The sequence below is a fragment of the Wyeomyia smithii genome, chromosome 2 (genome assembly GCF_029784165.1).
Source record: "Wyeomyia smithii strain HCP4-BCI-WySm-NY-G18 chromosome 2, ASM2978416v1, whole genome shotgun sequence".
NCBI classification, from domain to species: domain Eukaryota; kingdom Metazoa; phylum Arthropoda; class Insecta; order Diptera; family Culicidae; genus Wyeomyia; species Wyeomyia smithii.
The window spans coordinates 71,318,535-71,337,756 of NC_073695.1; the positions used below are offsets into that span (position 1 = coordinate 71,318,535).

A 19,222-nucleotide genomic window follows, 5' to 3' on the forward strand; every position below is an offset into this window, starting at 1 on the left:
ACTCCCCACACTTGCCACAACGTGCCTTATTGCAGCAGTAGGCGGCTGTATGGCCTAACTGCTTGCAATTCAGGCAGTTCATGACGCGGGGCACGTAGAGCCTCACAGGGAGACGAACCCGGTGGATCGAGACGTGGCTTGGTAGTGCAGACCCGGCGAACGTAACTCGAAACGAGTCTGACGGAGTGTATACTGTTTTGCCACCGATGATCGATGCTGACCGCAATTGCTTGCAGTCGAGCACCTTTACTTCGGGACACCCTTTGGCACTTTGCAGTATACACTCGACGGACAGACTCGAATCGGTTATGACACCGTCGATCTCCACGTCTCGTGCGGGTATGTAAACGCGATACTCGCGTGTGAAGAGCTCAGAGCAAGCTATATCGTTGGCCTCTTTCAGGTTACCGACCACGACACGGAGCTTGTTAGGCCGGACCTTGGAAATTTCGGTCACGCCCTTGTACTCCTTCGTCAGGTCTTTAGAAATCTGCAAGAGGTTCAACTTTTTCGATTTCGGTCCTGCCTTTGGCCGAAAATAAACAGTATAGCTGCCCTGGGCTCCGTCTGGGTAAAGCCTGGGGCGAGGGGGGACTGAAGAATGAACAGGGGAGGGGGTAACAGAAGGGTCAGGGTCAGAGGGGTTCGGGGATGGTGGCGCGGGAGGCGAGGGATCTACATCCATCGCGCTAAGTCTAGCGCACTAGCGCTGACAAGAACACGTTCCTTTTTATTTCTCCCTTCCAGTAAGGTTGGTTGTCCGATCGTTCGAAGTAGCAGCCGTTACAGCCAGCAGCACCAATACAGCAGCACCAAACAGCCACCAGCAGCGAGCCAGGTGTGAGATCACTCCACACAGCGATACAACTCGCTGACACTGATGGCTTCTTCTTTTTCCTCGTTTGTGTCTCGTCCACTGCTGTAGCACAATCCAGCCAGCAGCCAAATCGGCTTACGCACCAGCTGGCAGTCACGATGCGAAACAGTTGCACAAAGGCACGACCTTGAACCCGGATTTATTTCACTGGACCAGGCAAACAATGCCAACACTTGTTCACACGTCTTTTGTTTTATACTCTATCGGACCGATCACCAAACACGTCCAGTACTGATGCGTGTTCGGCACAGAATGATGTTATGAAGTTTGTTATTTATAATTTTGAGAGATGACTCGTTCGCGTGACACTAGTAATGTTCAAATAAGTTGTGTAATCTTTGAGTTAATAGACTTTCGTTATTTTATTAAGAATTTAACACATAACGATTGCTTAAGTTCGATTATAATCAAATGAAAAGGGAATGTATAAGGCAGCCAAACTTTGAAACCACGTGTTCAGTCATAATCCATCAGTTAACCCTTAACTAGCCCGCTCATCTGATAATAATATTGATCAAATCGGTTGTGTAGTTTCTGAGATATTGAAGTTTCGTGATTTTCACATTCCGGTACATTACAGACGAAGTTACAGTTCGATTACAGTAAAATTGAATAGGGTGTTATTAGGCAGCTGGACTTTTAATATGAAACTAATTTTGTGGAAATCTGGAATGGGTGGAAGCCATCTCTGAGATAAGTGAGTGAGTCCAAGTAGTCTTCGGAGTATGTTCCTTTTCATAGCTGGATTTCACATTTTTAATCATAACAGGCAAAGTAATAGTTCGATTGTAAAAGAAATAAATGGGGCAACTAGACCTTCCATTTGACGCTGGTTTTATGAAAATCGGTCCAGCCATCTCTGAGAAACATAAGTGAGATTAAACACTCTTCAGAACACGTTTCTTTTCATAACTTTTGAACCACAAGTTCAATCTTTATAAAATTCAAAAGTTTGGGGTATTTCAGGTAGCCCGTTCATTTGAAACCAATTTTGTTCAAATCGGTTGTGTAGTTTTCAAAATAATGATGTTTCATATGTCCCTACTGGTATGGTTCCCATGTACTGCCGTGATTTCAATAACACAGACATCCTAGCAGCTGTTAAAAAATTGAAGTCTTCGAAAACGCCTGGACCGGATGGAATTCCTTCGACAGTTTTGATAAAATGCGCCGTTGAACTGTGTGCGCCATTGAAAGCCATATTCAATCTGTCCTTATCACAAGCACTATTTCCAAAATGTTGGAAGAAATCGATTATGTTTCCAGTTCTAAAAAAAGTAATAAAAGCGACGTATCTAACTATCGTGGAGTTACCTCACTATGTGCTGGTTCAAAGCTGTTCGAGATTTTTATGAACGCAAAACTCTTCCGGGCAGCAGAGTCATATATTTCGCATGAGCAACATGGATTCTTCCCTGGCAGATCCATTGTAACTAATCTAACTCAATTCACATCACTGTGCCTCACCTCCATGCCACAAGGGTATCAAATTGATACAGTTTGTACCGACTTGAAAGCGGCCTTTGACAGAGTTAACCACCGTATCCTGTTTGCTAAGTTGGACCGGCTTGGTGTGTCCTCGAACGTTGTCCACTGGTTCGAATCGTATTTAAGCAATCGGCGATTATCTGTCAAACTGGGTTCCGTGGAGTCAGCAGAATTCGTTAACCGATCAGGTGTTCCGCAAGGCAGCAACTTGGGGCCACTACTATTCACTATTTTTTTCAACTACGTCTGTCTAGCACTGCCAAAAGACTGTAATTTACTGTATGCCGATGATTTGAAAATGTATTACCTAATCAAAACTCCTGCCGACTGTGAGCTTCTCCAAAGTGTAATTAACAGGTTTTACGACTGGTGTCAACACAACATGATGGTAATCAGTGTATCGAAATGTTCATTGATTACTTTTGCGAGAAAAAAACAACCTATTCAGTGGAACTATCGTATAGGCGATGAAACCATTACCAGAGTTAACGTAGTGCGAGATCTTGGGGTTATGCTTGATGCAGAGTTGAACTTCCGGGAACACTACAGTTATATAATCAACAAAGCTAGGCGGAATCTTGGATTCATTCTCCGGATGTCAACCGAATTTCGTGATCCTTACTGCCTGCGCTCTATGTACTATAGCCTAGTGCGGTCTGTTCTGGAAACAGCTGCCGTCGTGTGGAGCCCTTTTCGCAGCATCTGGATAACTAGAATCGAAAAAGTCCAGTCGAAGTTCATAAAATTCGCTCTACGACTACTTCCTTGGAGAAATCCAGATGCGCTACTTCCGTACGAAGCCCGGTGCAGACTTTTAGGAATGAACACTCTCGAAAAGCGACGCAATGTGCAAAAAGCGGTTTTCGTCGGAAAGATCCTGCTAGGAGAGATTAACGCGCCCTGGATTCTCAATAAAATGGATGTGAACGTGCTGCCACGTCCACTGCGTCAACGAAGCTTTTTGAGGCTCCAACAACATAGGACGGACTACTCACAAAACGAGCCTATTCGAACTATGTGCGCTCTATTCAATAGATATTATTATTTGTTCGACTTTCATGTTTCCTCCACTGTTTTTCGTGATCGTGTTACAAACTTTTATGTGCAGATATAGTTCTAGTCGTTAGTTTTTAAGTGTTCATTTAGACTGTTTGTCCGATGAATGTAAACAAATCAATAAATAAATAATTAATAAATAAATAAATTTTTACATTTAAATACATGACCTCTAAACTAAAAATCCGATTACAATGAAATTCAATAGGGTCTTATGGGACAACAAGATCTTTCATTTGCAATTAATTTCATGAAAATCGGTCCAGAGAAGTGAGTGAGTATAAAAATCTGCACATACACACACACACATACATACACGCATATAGAAAATGCTCAGCTCGTCGAGCTGAGTCGAGTGATATATGCCATTCGGCCCTTTGGAGCACTTTTATACTTTCGATTTTGCAAGTGATTGCTATACCTTTCTAGGCAAAAACTAAACCTATTAAAATAATCAAAATCTTCAATACGCAATATACCGTACTGCATCCAATTTCGAACACTTAGGGTATGATGTTACTTCTTGCACTAAATAAACAACGAAAAACGAATGTTCTCGACGTTTTTAAATTATAAAAAAAGTTTAATGGAAGGCTTCGAATAAAAATACGTAAGTCACTGAGCAAACGAATTGATCTCTCTGCGGACTCTGTAACCTTATAACCTTTATAACTGACCGCTTTGAGGCACGATTTCCCGAAGTGAGATTTCGAAGGCAAAGTAATTTTTGAAACCTTTGCCAGCGACTTGTAATGCGTAAGTCCCCGTACTAGCGGAAAAAATAAAATTTTTTTTTTCCGTTATTTCTGTCATGCACATTTCGTAAACATGGAACTCGTAGATTGTACAAGACTTTTGTTGATTGTATATGTTCTAACATTCGTATTGCAAGTTATCGAATAGAATTGCAACATTACACTTAATTTGTACAATTCACGAATGTACATTCGTACGAACGTGGATAACGAGTAATCACTTGAACGAAATTTTTGTGTTCTGTAATTTTTGATTTCATATAATGTACCGTACTGCGTCAAATTTCGAACACTTAAGCTATGATTTAACTTCTTGCACTAAAAAATCATCGAAAAATGAATTTTATCGTCGGTCTTGAAGGTTTAACATGTTGGTTATATTTTATTGTTGTTGCAATTAAGTGCTATTTATATAGATTCAAACATTGGTTCCGTTGCAGAAAACAACAAAAGGTTATGTAGGTAAAACAAACGATTTCGTGGAATAAATTAAAATATATCTCAGCGTAACAATCGCCCGAAATCAAGTCTATTCCTAGATTGATTTTTATAAACAAGGGCCTCCATTACAGAAGACGAGGCGAGCAACTCAGTCAGTCACTGATGAAGTGAGCAAAATGTTGTACACTAAGGTCGCTTTTTACGCGGATTCCGGAATTTACGCGTTTTTTTAAGCGGATTCCGGAATTTACGCGGTTTTTTTTACGCGGATTCTGGAATTTACGCGGTTTTTTTACGCGGCACGTATCCCCTGCGTAAAAAGCAACTTTAGTGTATTAGTAAACGCGAACGAAACTTGGCTGGCGAAAATCCAGCCGACTTGCCATCTGCCATACCAAAATTTGTTAGACGAGTAATTCGCCGCTCGCCTCATCTTCTGTAATTGGGGCCAAATTCTGCTCACCCATAATCTACTGGAAAACCATAGAGAAACTGTACTTTTTTCCAATTTTCTCCCTGTCTTTTTCTAGCCCCTAATTTCCTGGTTTCATCCCTGTCACCTAAGGTCAACGCGCAAGAAAAATTTCATCGACCCTCTTTTTTTGTTGCCTATTTATTTCGATGCCACGTGAAATCGTTGTTTCCCATTTTTCCATTTTCGTTGTTTTGGAGATGAGGTGTCTAGTGTCAGCTAGAGCGTCTATTTCCAAACCGTTTACAGCTTACCGCGATTCAGATAATAAAAAGATCGGGATTTCTTTTTATTTTCTTACAGGAAGTATGAAAAAGGGGAGAGAAAACTATAAATTAATACAGAAGAAAAGCGTTCCTTTTTTCTATATGACTTTTTATTTTTCTCTGCCATTTTTTTGGCAACAATTTTAATTTGGATTTTATTTTTGTTACATAACAGAGAGAAGACTGAGACCAGTTTTTCTGGAAACAGCACTGCTTTAAGAAGTGTAGGGTCAATCCTGTATCGCCTCGTGAAAAAAACTAATTTAATTGGTGCATCGGGACTACGGAATCACGTGTGATAGAGGAAGTGAACACTTAAACGATGCTGCTAAAGATAAGTATAGGGCACATGCGGGAGGTAGTTTAAAAATGATCTTTTCATTACTTCCTAAATTGTATTTTATACAAAGATAGTGACAAATGAAAGGAGCTTTTTTGCTTCCCACATGAAGGCTTGCATGAAAGCTCGTGTGCAGGTCCCAGTGGACAGACAACCAGGTATAGATGACAGTTTTACAAGGTATGTTATTCACGTCGATGCATTAGTATTAGTGAGCGTTATTAACTTTTTCCAATTTTGTATGAGATTTCAATGAGCATAAAAGAGAGGTGAGGAGGAGAGTGCATTTTCCTAGTATTAGTAAATGCTTCAAATGTAAACAACTAGACGAACTCAATGGTAAACTCAAATAGCAACGTCACTATTTGGCATCATCTCTGGGCAGAAGGGGGCAAACAGAGGGGCGCGTGCAAGTTTTAGTAGGTTTTCTCTTCACCTCTCTTTTATACTCATTGATGAGATTTAAATTGATTATGCATTTTAAACTAAACTTACAAAACATACTTTCCTGAAAAGTTATAGAAATGATGTTGAAACATGTTTTATTTGTGAGAAATACATAAACATGCTGGGGTTTAGGAAAAATATGCTGTTTTTCATGATTTTGCCGGTAACCTTTTTGCACTTTTCGTTTTTTTCGTGTGCTCTAATAGCACTTCTAAATAGTGTCGCTTATGTTTCATACAGTAAGAAAAGTCATGAGCTATGACAATGACTAAGATTATGCTCCAACTATTAGAAATACAGCATTTTTATATATTTTATTTCGACATATTTATTTATTTATTTCGTCAATCAGGGTAGACTACATACAGTTTTACTTACGTATATGAAAAAATTGTTAATTTTGTCTTCTGTTCGAAGTTTTTCTTATTGCTGCCCTGGACATAATTACGTCAATGTGTACACAATATTGATTATATGTGTTCATCATTTGGTTCATAGGTCTATTAGTTGCATACATTATTCGTTGAGGAGCCACTTGAAACAAACTTCTGGTTCTAAGTATGCGTGAGGGTACATAAAAGTTCAAGTTTTCTAGTAGGTTTTCTGATTTCACACGATGAGAGATTATATCGTTGATAAAAGAGACCTTAGCGATTTCTTTTCGTTTTACAAGCGTTTCAATGTTAATTAGCATGCACCGTGATTCATATGATGGGAGGATCAGAGAGCTCCAACCTAGCTTCCTGAGTGCATACAACAAAAACTGTTTTTGAACTGATTCTATTCTTGCTACATGTGTGGGTAGATATGGGCTCCAAACTACACTACAATATTCGAGAACAGATCTTACATACGAAACATAAAATGTTTTAATGGTATAGGGGTCTTTAAAATTGTAGCTGAACCTTTTGATGAATCCTAACATACTGAAAGCTTTATTCATCATTGTATTATAGTGTTCCACAAATGTTAGTTTTGAGTCAAATATTACACCCAGGTCTCTCAACTTGTAACTCCTTTGAATCAACTGGTTTCCTAAAGTGAAACTGAAATCATGATTGGTGCGTTTTTTCGAGTAGGATTTAATGCTGCATTTTTTAATATTAAGATCCAGTAGGCTTTTGGTACACCAATTGAAGAAAACGTTGATTTCATCCTGAAAATTTCATGTCGTCTGCATAGATGAGTACTTTGGCGCATTTCAATACAAGATTGACATCGTCGACAAACATAATAAATAATAGAGGACCCAAGTGGGAACCCTGTGGAACACCAGAAGTGACTTTAATTGCTGTCGAAGTTTTACCTTCAAAACGAACAAACTGCGTTCTATTCGTCAGGTACGATTCGATCCATGTTAGCAGTGTCGCTCTTAATCCCATACGTTTGAGCTTAAAAAGCAACAGCCGAATAGCAACTCTATCGAACGCCTTACTAAAGTCAGTGTATAAAGTTTCAATGAAGTTATTCCTGTCCATCGCCCCTAAAGAAAAGTTCACAAATTCTAATAGGTTTGTAGAGGTAGATCTACCTTTTAGAAACCCGTGTTGGTTATTGGAAATACTATTTTTGACTTGACTGAACATTTTTTGATTTACGATTGCCTCAAACATCTTGGGGATCGACGAGATGATTGCAATTCCTCGATAGTTCTTGATATCTGACCGCTTACCAGACTTAAATATTGGGATCAAAAATGATTCTTTCCAAGCTAGCGGAAAAACGCCTGACTTAAGAGACAGGTTGAAAAGCAAAAAAAAAAGGAGTTTAACAAATGAAGTTGCAAATGTTTTAAGAAATGATGGCGGTATCTGATCGGGACCCGGTCCTTTATTGGCATCAAGGCCTCCAAGCGACATTAGGATTTCTTGAACAGTAATATTGTCAACTGATACGTCATTTTCTTGTTCTTTTAGGTAGGAAAAATAGTTTATCTCTGGAGTATCCTCTGATGTTTTATAATTGTTTTGAAAAAATCGCTCAAACTGGTAACAAATATCACCACTATTAGTTCCATCAAAGTCTTCAAATTGCATGCGGGATGGATAATTAGAAGTTTTAATTTTTTCGTTCGCGAAGCTAAAAAACGCTTTCGGATCGGATTTAATGTTGGCTTCTACTTTTGCATTAAAACTCTCATATGCTAAGGATATTTCTACGTCAAGTGCTCTGCAAATTTCTATATAATTATTTAAGTTCTGAGAACTTTTGTCTTTCTTATAAGCTTTATGTGCCTTTTGTTTTCTGTTTTTGAGATTTCTAATTTCTCGTGTGTACCATACCGGATATTTATAGTTTGCCTGTATCCTTTTCTTTCTCTTGGGTACGAGTTCATTGATAATTGAATAAAGGCTGTTACTAAATATGCCGACAGCTTTGTTTATGTCTTTTTAATTTTTCAGTAAATTTTGCCAGTTTACATCGTTTAGTCTGCTATCAAATTCTTGATAGTTAAGGTTTTGAAAATTGTGAACAAGCTCATAGTCGGTATCGCCAGGGCGCTGTCTATGAGAGTCAGTGAACAGTGAATACTCGATGGCAGTATGACATGTTTCGTTTCTCCATAATGGAACTACGGCGGCATCAATACAAAAGTCTTCAGTGCAGTTGGTGAATAAAAGATCCAAATAGCAGTTAAGTTGGTTACGAACATGGTGGATTTGATAAAGTCCAAGTTCGCTGATTTTATCGAAAATAAAGTGTAGTGTATCATTTTCACCTAAGACAGGCTGCAGAAGATATTCGTTATCGACATCCTGAGTAAAATCAATGGTGTTCTGATTAAAATCACTATAAATATGAATTTTAGTTTCAGGTTCTAAACAATCAATAATAAGTTGTGCTGTTTCGAAAAACTTTTCATACGAAGCTTTTGTTTGCCATTTCGGGAGGAAAGTAAACGGAAACAAACAGATGTTTTTCATTTTTCATTAAAACTTTTACCCAAACGTCTACGAATTCAGCGTGTTTATCAGTAGGAAGTAGCTCTGATGGTAGAGTAGCATTAAAAGCAATTAGTACTCCACCACCAGATTCTTTTACTGTTAGTTTCAAATCGCGATCACTTCGAAAAACATTAAACCTACTACCAAAGACTACTTCACTTTTGATATCTCCTGTCCAGTTTGATTCAGTAGCTAGAATGACATCATAATGACAGCCATTAATTTTTTTGAAGATTTGCTGCATTTTGCTTGCACTTTTCATTCGATTAAAATTTTGACAATACACTACTGTTTCACTAACACTAATTACCTCTCCTTGCGAGGATGTCGTCAATTCTGTATTTATGTTGTCCTCCAAGGGGTCCGTCAGTTTCTGGCAAAACACAAATGCCTACATGTACCCGGAAACGAGAGGCTCCGGGGTAAGTGTGATGAAACGGAAGATGAAGTAAATGCTGTACTGCTCGTCAAATCGGAACGCTCTATCGCAGAAACCAGGTTTACTTGTGGAAGTTGACAATCTGCTGGATATGGATTGAGTACTTCACCACTTTGGAACCTAATACCATGCTGTGTTTGTACCAAATGCTTTGAAAATGTTGTTTTCGCAATTTTGATAACTACATGAAGGTACTTTGTGGTTTATGTTGCTGTTGTCAATATTTTTGGTTTTGTTGTAGTTGTAATAGCTGTGTGTGGGTAGATCATTCCGGTTGTTGTTACTTGTGCGGTTACGTGTAATGTTGGATTTGTTATTCAGATTCCAATACTTTTTATTGGCTTTTCTTTGCTTTATGGCTTTATCTTAAACCTTTTGCTGCTGAACGCGGCGCAACTTACGTTTGTCGTAATCTGTCCAGTCAGCACGCCACACTGTTTGATCCGAGCATTCGCCAACCTTCTGTTAATTTTGCTGATTGATCAAGTAACTCTTCCATCAAGCTAGGAGGAGACTCTGATTGTGATCGAGTATTTTTAACGTTTTCTTCCAGACTACAAATCGCATTGCTGAGTGATTTTACTTCAATTAAAACATCACCGCTAATTTTATCTAGAGCCTCCTTTGTGGAGCGGGATTGAACAGAACTGTTTTCGTTACAGTGCACTTTCATGTCCTTCGTGAGGCTACCTAGGTTTTCTAAATTATCACTAATTCGCTTGAGATCTGAAACGAGGTCTGTTGTGAGATCTGTTACATATCCTTCAATTCGGTCCCTTGTAGTTTCCATTGATACATCAAGGAGCTTCGTGATGTAGTTTTTAATTTCAATGAGCTCCGAATTTTTCGCGGTTTTGCTGGTTTCCATGTCAAGCGATAATGCGGACACAGCACTATCGACTTTTGTTGCTGTGTTCTGGTTCATCGCTGACACGGATTCCATCAGCTGGTACTCCATATGACCAAACAGCTCATCCATTGCATTGAGCTTTTTGAGTTCAGCAGCAATCTGAGAGTTGGCTTCAGTTTGGGCTTTGATTGAGATTATCAGCTCCTTTTGATCGTTTAGCACCTTACTAGTATCAATTCCAGCTTTCAGATGATGCTGGCACTCCTCGCACAGTGGTATCATGAAGCGCGTGATATAATTCTCCTGGTGCCGTTGAACTCCAATACATGCCGCGTGAAAATATTTGGAGCAAAATTCACACTTCCATAGGAAGCGATCGTCGCCGATAATGCATGTTTTTACACAGCAATGCATTTTATATTTACGTTACGCGCCGGTATGGTATAGAAAAAATTTGCAATCGATTACTACGCGGTGTTGAAAATATACTTAAAATTGCTGACACAAGAGCGCGCGCGGGTCAATAGAATTGTTTGAAACAAAGTTAAAATGCATAAAAATATTTACAGGAGCGCTACACAAGCGCGTCTGAGCTCAAAGGTGGTTCGGCTTCGGCAATTTTTTACACTAAATCTAAAATAATGTCAATTTCTAGTGTGTTTCAACTAAAGATTCACTCTCCAACAAAAAAAAATCAAATACACCCAGAATTTTTCCTTATTGCTTTAAAAGCAATAACCAAAAGTTCTCTGTTTTGTAATAGATTTGTTACTTTGAAAGTAACATACTTCTCCCATCAAGTAACACACATTGTCATGTGTTTTGCACACGGTACGAGATCATGACTATGGCCATTACAACCACACGCATAATTGTCACTTGTTTCTTCGTAAGCAATAACGAAAAATGTTCATCTTTCTATTTAATTTATTACTTAAAAGGTAATAACATTCACCGCCAGTCAACAAAAAACACATACTATTGCATATTTTGCACATGTTACTAGTTTCTTGCATCTTCAAATCATCCAAAGCGTGTATATTAATTTATTCGTTATACGCACTAGGAGTAGAGAAAAAATAAGTTGAGAGCTGCCAGGTGTCATTTCTTTTCTCCGTTGTACAGTAAGGAAACGTTGATAATTCTAAAGACTTCCTTTGCCTCCTACAATCATAGCACGATTTGAGACTACGTTTGAGAAAAGCACAAGCATTTTCTTTCTAGCTAGCGTATGCAAGACATGGTGAAAACACACTCATCGCTTTATAGAAACGCATTGAGATCTGTTCGATGATATAAAACACGTACCCATCTAAAAATCCTATATTCACATCTCCAGCAACACTGGCCATTTCTTATTTTCAAGTCGACCGTGGGGAACGAAACAGTCATGTTTCTAATTAGACATTTGAGGTTGACCGGTGAGATTCTGTTCATGTAAGAATGAAAGGAACAGAAATGAACCTGATAGTTCCATTAATACTAATGCAGCGAGTGAAGTCTTGCTAATACATGCATTACAGCTCTTGGTTGTATGTTCCCCTGCAGAAACACATACAAGCATGTGGCCGTCATATATTTTGTTACTTTTTGGTTATTACTTTTTGTGTATAATGCGCGGTCATAAGACACAAAAAGTAATAAAGTAGTGCCCGAAAGTAATAAAATCTTCTCCGTTTATTGTAGGTGTAATGTTTTAATATCTGGAACCTGGAACGGGGAGAATCTCCTAGTTCGAAATTTTTTTAAGTCTTCTTCAGTCAACTTTTTCCAAAAAAATCTTAAAGATCTTGAGACCAGATCTCGACGTTTTATACATTTCTACCTGTGCATTTGTTTATAGTCAAAAAAGTGATACTCTGACCGCTTTGTGGTTCCACTCCCTGAGGTGCAATAAAGTTAAATTTTGCATGGGACCATTCTTCGAGAAGACAAAACGAAATTCAAACATAATTTTTTTCCTATACATTCCATCAGCACCCTAAGAAGCATATTCATTGACAAAGAGTGAAAGAGATAATCCATACCGAGTTTGTTTATAAAAGAGTACAAATCAAAGATTAAGAAAGCTGATAAAAATCTAGTCATAAGTAAACATAAATCTGTCACAAGTCCATAATTTTAAATCAATTTTCCAATTGCTTTCTCTGTAGATTCTTGAATATGAATAAAAATTTCCCGGGAAATTCCATCCTGCGACGTCCGGAAAAGATGCTCCAGTATCAACCATTTATTCCGTGGCAGAAATGTCGAAAAAATATATATTATTTTCCCACGGGAACAAGTTGTCTTCTATCAGCTCTTCATTCCGACAAAGAAATGACCGCGTAATCGACCTTTTACACGTACTTGGTTTAGTAAACTGAGCATTTTTCACAGATGGAGAGATTGTTTAGATCTCAGAATTATTTTCTAAAAGGGCGTATGTATTTTGGCATAGGTTTTATTTGAATAATAATAATTGTCTGAGAATGAGTTGTAGGGAAATAGTAGTGCCTTCTAAAAAATATACATCGCGAACAATTTTTTTTTAGAAAAATGGAAAATAAACACTCAATTTCGATTTAAAATGAAATAGTCAATTTTCTGCTTGGAGTTAAAACGCAATTTTTGATGAAAAGTCCAGAATGGAAAAATGAGAAACAATTTTTTTATGAAGATTATTATTTAAAAAATCTAATTTCAACATTTTTCGAAATATTTGTGTTCTAATAATATTAAAAGATTTAGATAGTCATTTTAGATCAGGAAGTTCTTGGTAGTTAAAATTCTACATAAATTGGTTTTCGGGTTATTTTGAATTCAAGTTCGAAACAACGGTAAACGGCAATGTTTTCAAGTAGTTCGGTATTTTACTTTATGAAGATTAGTGTGTAAAGCTGCAGTAGCTGATAAATTGCGAAACAACATAAACATTATTAGAAATTGGCGCAACTTTTGATTTAGTCTGATTAGGAAACAGGATAACGAATTAGTCTCAGCCAAGAAGTTTTTTTCGTGAAAAAAAACCCTAGTATGCTTTTTTTGTCTTTTCTTCGACAAAAATCACGGAAATAATAGAATGCCTGCCAGTACTAATGATGTCTTACATGTTAGTATTTGTATTGTCGAAAGATATGGAAGACCTGTTTAATCTGCTTAAAGTCAGTTTACCGTATATTGCGTTGTTTGTGCAAAATAAGATCAACAGTTGAACAAACAGAATGAAATTTATAATTGCTCAGGCCCTGAACTTTTGCGTGTAAAGTTAAGTAATCAACTTACCCCTAATATACTATCACCACGGTCTCCTTTGGGTCCCGAATCTCCCTTAGCTCCGGTTCGTCCCTAGACAGCAGTCATCGTGGCCAGATTTAAATTGAAAGAAAAAAAAAAAACGCACCGAAAAGTGCAGAAGGTAATTAAAATAGCGCTAAAGTTTCATTGAATGTAGTTCATTAGGCTTAAAATTATCATCAGTAGTTTTCGTGTAACTCATCTCAAATTTTTAGACTGGTATCCATGGTAGTAACAGAACGGTATTTTTTTCACAAAAGTTTTCGATGGAAGCTAAATATTTACTCAAAGATTGAAAATTCACGTAAATTGAAAATAAAATGCAATTAGAATTATGTTACGAGCCGGTTTAACATTATTTAACTGAGTAAACTGAAACTTGTCTGCTGGTGGAAAATATTTAATGATCCCTTTGGCGTTTATCCCACCAACCATTCTGTCGTCTAGCAGCCAACAGAAGGAATTCCTTTGACTGAACTAATAACGCTTCAAACCTTTCCACCCACGTCGCTCTGCTGGTGCGACTATTCAGCGAAGATCAGTAGCGTTCCTGACGTCTGACAGGGAAAATTAATTATCCCGTAGCATCCTAGCTGATTTTACAAAATACCGTACGGCAGCAATTACTTACCGGCCACGAGTTAATACCCATATCGTTCGGACCGGCCGGTTTACCCGGAGGTCCGATGGGGCCCTGTTTGCCTCTGCGTCCTCTCGGTCCCCGATCGCCTTTTTCGCCTTTGTTTGACTGGACGGGAAGAAAAACGTAATCAAGAGCAAGAGGAAAAACATCCATCAGGGATTAGACGGCAATTAATTGTTGTTTAGAGGATTAGCAAGGATCAGCAGCTGTTAGCGCAGAGCAAATGTTAGCTCCATTTTAAAATGGATCCTGCACTTCACCGGTCAATAGGATTATTTGGTAGGAAGATTAAAAATGCTTACCCTGGACGAGTTGAAAGCTGCATTTTCGTTTATAATGAATTCGGGCCCCTTTTCACCTTTCATTCCGGGGTTGCCTTTGTCTCCCTTATCGCCCGGAAGTCCTGGATGGCCTGGAAGGCCAGTTTCACCTGCAGGAAGGCGAAAATTGCAATGAGTTATTTATAGCTTAAACAGATGACGTTTTTATGTACTGTACCAGGTAATCCAGGGGTGCCATCAAACCCGGCAGGTCCTCTTGGTCCAGGAAGTCCCGGTGGTCCCGGTTGGCACTGACAGTCTGAGGTTGAATTTTTCGAATCGGTATAAACCACCATTCCTGGCGGTCCAGCTGGCCCGGGAGGGCCGCTGTCTCCGGTTGTACCTTTTTCTCCCTTGGATCCAGTTGCTCCAGTTTGCCCTGGAATGCCTGGAACTCCGGGCCGTCCAATTTCGCCCTTTAGCCCCGGTGCTCCGGTTGATGTGTGGCCCTAGCATTAGAGAATAAACAACTTAGACGAGCTGAGCTAACTTTTAATTAACATGTCGATGAACCAGGCTAGATAAGCTCAAGTAACAGAGATGGAAGAGTTCAGGGTGAAATGAAACACTACTGCTATGAAACATCCAAGAAAACAGTTAATAAAGGGGCGAAAAAAAAAATTAACCAAAACTTTGAAAAGAAACACACTTTCAGGAATCACTTTTCCAAAGTGCACTAGGAGTGCAGCCATCGGAGCGTTGGGGAAAACAAAGTTTTATTTCCATAAAGAAAAAAGAAATACGAAGACCGTAGACAAGCAAAGTTAAAAAATGTATATATATCTTGTGGTGGAAGGCTGCCAACTGCTGAGCACGGATTCATGTTAGGTAACGCTTAACTGGTAGATGCTGGGTAGGGCAGGAGGTTGTGCGGGAGATGCTGATGGACGAGAAAATCAAAACAACATTTACGGTGCAACGAAAGCAGATAGCTTATACTAAACGAGGAAAGATTGGATATTTGCGGTTCACCACCAGTGTTTTCCATGCTCTCGGTCGAGGGATTCGTGCAGAGCAAAGGAGAGAAAATCTGGCGGTGGTATCCTGTCAAGCTGCTTTGCAACGCTAATGACACCGTTCCGTGGTGTACCCTGCACTATGGTACCAGGAGCTTGCGGTAAAATGGAAATGAAGGTGTGGGTAGAGTTGTGAGCCGGTTCTTTTTAAGTTTGATAATCAGATCCATACGTTTCGATGACATGATAAAATAGTTTCAATTCAATTCAGTTAGTCAATCAGACTGTTGCAAAGAAGCTGCTCTGGATACGGAAGACGGCTCACAACTCTGACCGAGAGCAGAAACCGACACTGACGGCAGTGGTCACTTTGTATCGACCTTAACCAGCAGTCTACACCTCTAGAAAACTCGTGCTCTATGAACGTGAAAAGAAGAACACCAAACAGACGGCCACACGGAAATGGCCTTACCCTTTCTCCCTTGGCACCGGTGAGGCCAGGATCACCGCGGTCCCCCTTGCTGCCCTGTTCGCCCTTCTGCCCGGGGAGGCCGATGTCGCCTTTATCGCCTGGTTCGCCTTTGGTTCCTGGCGCGGCATTTCGCAGCCCTTGAATCGGTGAACCTAGCATCGATTCCTGATGGGTTTCGGGAGTTTCGTATTTTTTTGTTGTTGTTTGTGGTGTTGATTGTTGTTTGGTGTGGGGAACAATGGAAGGAGGGTACGAAAGAGAATGAGAAAAAAGGACAGAGAAAAAAATCGAGCTTCAGTACACGGTTTGGTGAGCGTTTCTTTTATTCTTTGCAAATGACAGTCGGTTGAAGTAGGATACAATCTTTGTGAACAATAGAGCGTTCCGAGGGACAATCCTTGTTCCACGAGCTTGGCAGATTACAGAAAAACGGTTTGTGTAATCGAGAGTGCCGTATCTGTGCGGTTACTTTAACCCTTTCCAGTTGCGGTCGTCAGGACGATCGGTTTCGTACCGCGGAATTGAGAAACGGTAGAGATAGCGAAGCAGTTTTCCATCCCGTTTGTATTGGGTTTTGTTTTTCAATTACCTGCACCAATGATACTTGATTTTTATTCGCATAATCAAAGGCACTTTTGTTTTATCGGTTTGTTTGTGCCACCCGGGATCGAGTAGCGCTAGTATGGGATACATATTTTTGAGTGGAAGATGGTTAAAAATACTTGTAATAGGGTCAGAATTCGTGAAACGGATCACCTAAAATCGCGATGTCTAATTTTTTCAAATAAGTATTAAAAACTTCAAGAGTTTCACTCGGGAAGTTGATTTTCCAATTTTCATTGAATTTGAGTAAGTTTGCAAGTTATTATTGTCATTTGAAATTTTGGTCAAAAGTATTTTTAAACAGACATAGCTTTAAAAATATTGCATCGAATTTGATGAAATTTTCACAGCAGATGCATCCTAAGTTGTAGTTTACGAAAATAATTTGTTTGGAGAAAAAAATATTTTTTCAATAGTAACTATTTAAAACAATATGTTGAAAATCTATGTTCTGGGGCACTGAAAAATCTGAAAAAATCAGAAGTATTTTTGACGAAATTTCAAAACTGCCCTGAAAATTTCGCGGTGGTGATATTTTTTGATCAAAAGGTATGGGCTTTCAAAGTTGGTGCCAAGCGCATTTTCAAGAAACTTTTCACTCGAGAAGCGAGTGAGCAGTACTACTATTGACAATCCCAGTTTCAGTTATATGCAAAAATTCTGTAAGGTTTGTAAAATTAGTTTAATAGAAATGATTTTTAGTCGCAAAATAGTCAAAATCTTAGTCTGTTACCCAACTTAATGATGAAGACAGTATATTTTATGCCCCTCACAACTCGCCAGCCTACCTACACATTTAACTAAAAAAATAATGCCAAATTTAGTTAGGGGACAACCGTACAGAACGCATCAGCGGGTTAAGATCGCCCGTGCTATTACTTTTAGCTATTATGGTGCACTTTTTGGTATGAGAACTGAAGAAAACTTGGTTTAGAAGCATTTCTCGCTTGAAAAATGTGTTGCGGCACCAACTTTAAAGGCCCATATTTTTTGATCAAAAAATATCACCACCGCGAAATTTTCAGGGCAGTTTCGAAATTTCGTCAAAAATACTTGTGATTTTTTTCAGATTTTTCAGTGCCCCAGAACATAGATTTTCAACATATTGTTTTAAATAGTTACTATTAAAAAAATATTTTTTTCTTCAAAAAAAATATTTTTGTAAACTTCAACTCAGGATGCATCTGCTGTGAAAATTTCATCAAATTCGATGCAACATTTTTAAAGCTATGTCTATTTAAAAACAATTTTGACCAAAATTTCAAATTACAATAACAACTTGTAAATTTACTCAAATTCAATTAAAAATTGGAAAATCAACTTCCCGAGTGAAACTGTTGAAGTTTTTAATACTTATTTGAAAAAATTAGACATCGCGATTTTTAGTGATCCGTTTCACGAATTCTGACCCAATAGGGTAACGGGGGTATTTTGGCCCACATGCATATTTTGGCCCACCCGGTAACATTTTACCCATTTTATCTGATAATTTCAATGAATATTAGAAAACTATGCATAACTAACATTTAATAACACACCTAAGAATCATACGAAACTATAATTTTCGGCGAAAAACGGGCTCTAGGTAGTGTTATTTTGGAATTAGTACATACATATTCAAAGTCATGACTGAGTCAACCCAAAGTCAAGAGGAAGAGGTAATATACATGTCAATGTCCGGAAGCTATTGTAACAAATATGTATGCTTTTGAAACAATTCGTTGTTGTAGTAACATCAATGAAATGTCATAGAAACAGTTTGTATACTCTAACATGTTGGAAAAAGTTGAAAAAGTGGTTAAATGCATGGCCGAAATAAGTTTCCCCTTTTTCTGAAGCGAACATATTTTGACCATGCCAAGTTTTGACATCTCTTTGTTTACCGTCCGGCCATTGCACGTGAACAAAGAAGCAGCTTGTGACAATTTACAGGTAATTACTCCTTAATTATCACATTCAACAATATGAAATTGGATGAGAATGCCTGTCAAACCGCTATAAGCCAAATCATTTCATTTTTAAATGCCTACAATTTACAAAAAATCACAGCAGAAGGATGTTCTCCTCAAACCCACTATTTTTACTCTAAAAATACCGATGATGATCTTAAACATAATTAGTCCGAACTATTTCCATACACGTCTCTAGATATAAAGGTGGGCCAAAGTAAAAATTTGGTGGACCAAAATATGTTTTTAGTGCTTCGTAGAAATTTTGATATTTCTAGGATATCTTTCAATATATTGCATTGTTGAACGGTGTATATTTAAAAAGACACTCAGCTTTTAACAATGGTAAAATAGAGTAGGTATTTATGTTGAAAAAATGTGTTTGCTTTGAATGAACTGTGCGAACACTTCCCAAAGATGGCCAAAATACCCCCGTTACCCTATAATGTTGCAGAATATAACAATAACATAACACATGAGCCGTTGCGGAACAGAGTGGTCTATGTGCCATCGAGCAAATTTTCCAAGAGAAGCAATTTTCGAAAAATCTCGGAATGAAATTCTGCTCAACGGATTCTTTCAAACAAAATGTTCTAATATAAAGGTTATGAAGTGGTTGAACATGTG

General features: G+C 38.4%; 1 protein-coding gene across 15 annotated transcripts in view; it reads right to left on the minus strand.

The window, feature by feature from the left end:
* LOC129725247 (collagen alpha-1(XVIII) chain) overlaps nucleotides 1-19,222 on the minus strand; it is a 698,730-nt gene that overhangs the window by 86,830 nt on the left and 592,678 nt on the right. For 14 of the 15 annotated variants that reach the window (XM_055680820.1, XM_055680831.1, XM_055680826.1 and 11 more), the window contains 5 exons: nucleotides 16,044-16,208; nucleotides 14,794-15,064; nucleotides 14,598-14,725; nucleotides 14,284-14,400; nucleotides 13,641-13,703 (listed from right to left, as the gene is read on the minus strand). In XM_055680820.1, coding sequence (XP_055536795.1) covers nucleotides 13,641-13,703; nucleotides 14,284-14,400; nucleotides 14,598-14,725; nucleotides 14,794-15,064; nucleotides 16,044-16,208 — 744 coding nt within the window. The remainder of the gene's footprint in view (nucleotides 1-13,640; nucleotides 13,704-14,283; nucleotides 14,401-14,597; nucleotides 14,726-14,793; nucleotides 15,065-16,043; nucleotides 16,209-19,222) is intronic. The other variant, XM_055680833.1, reaches the window with a different exon arrangement.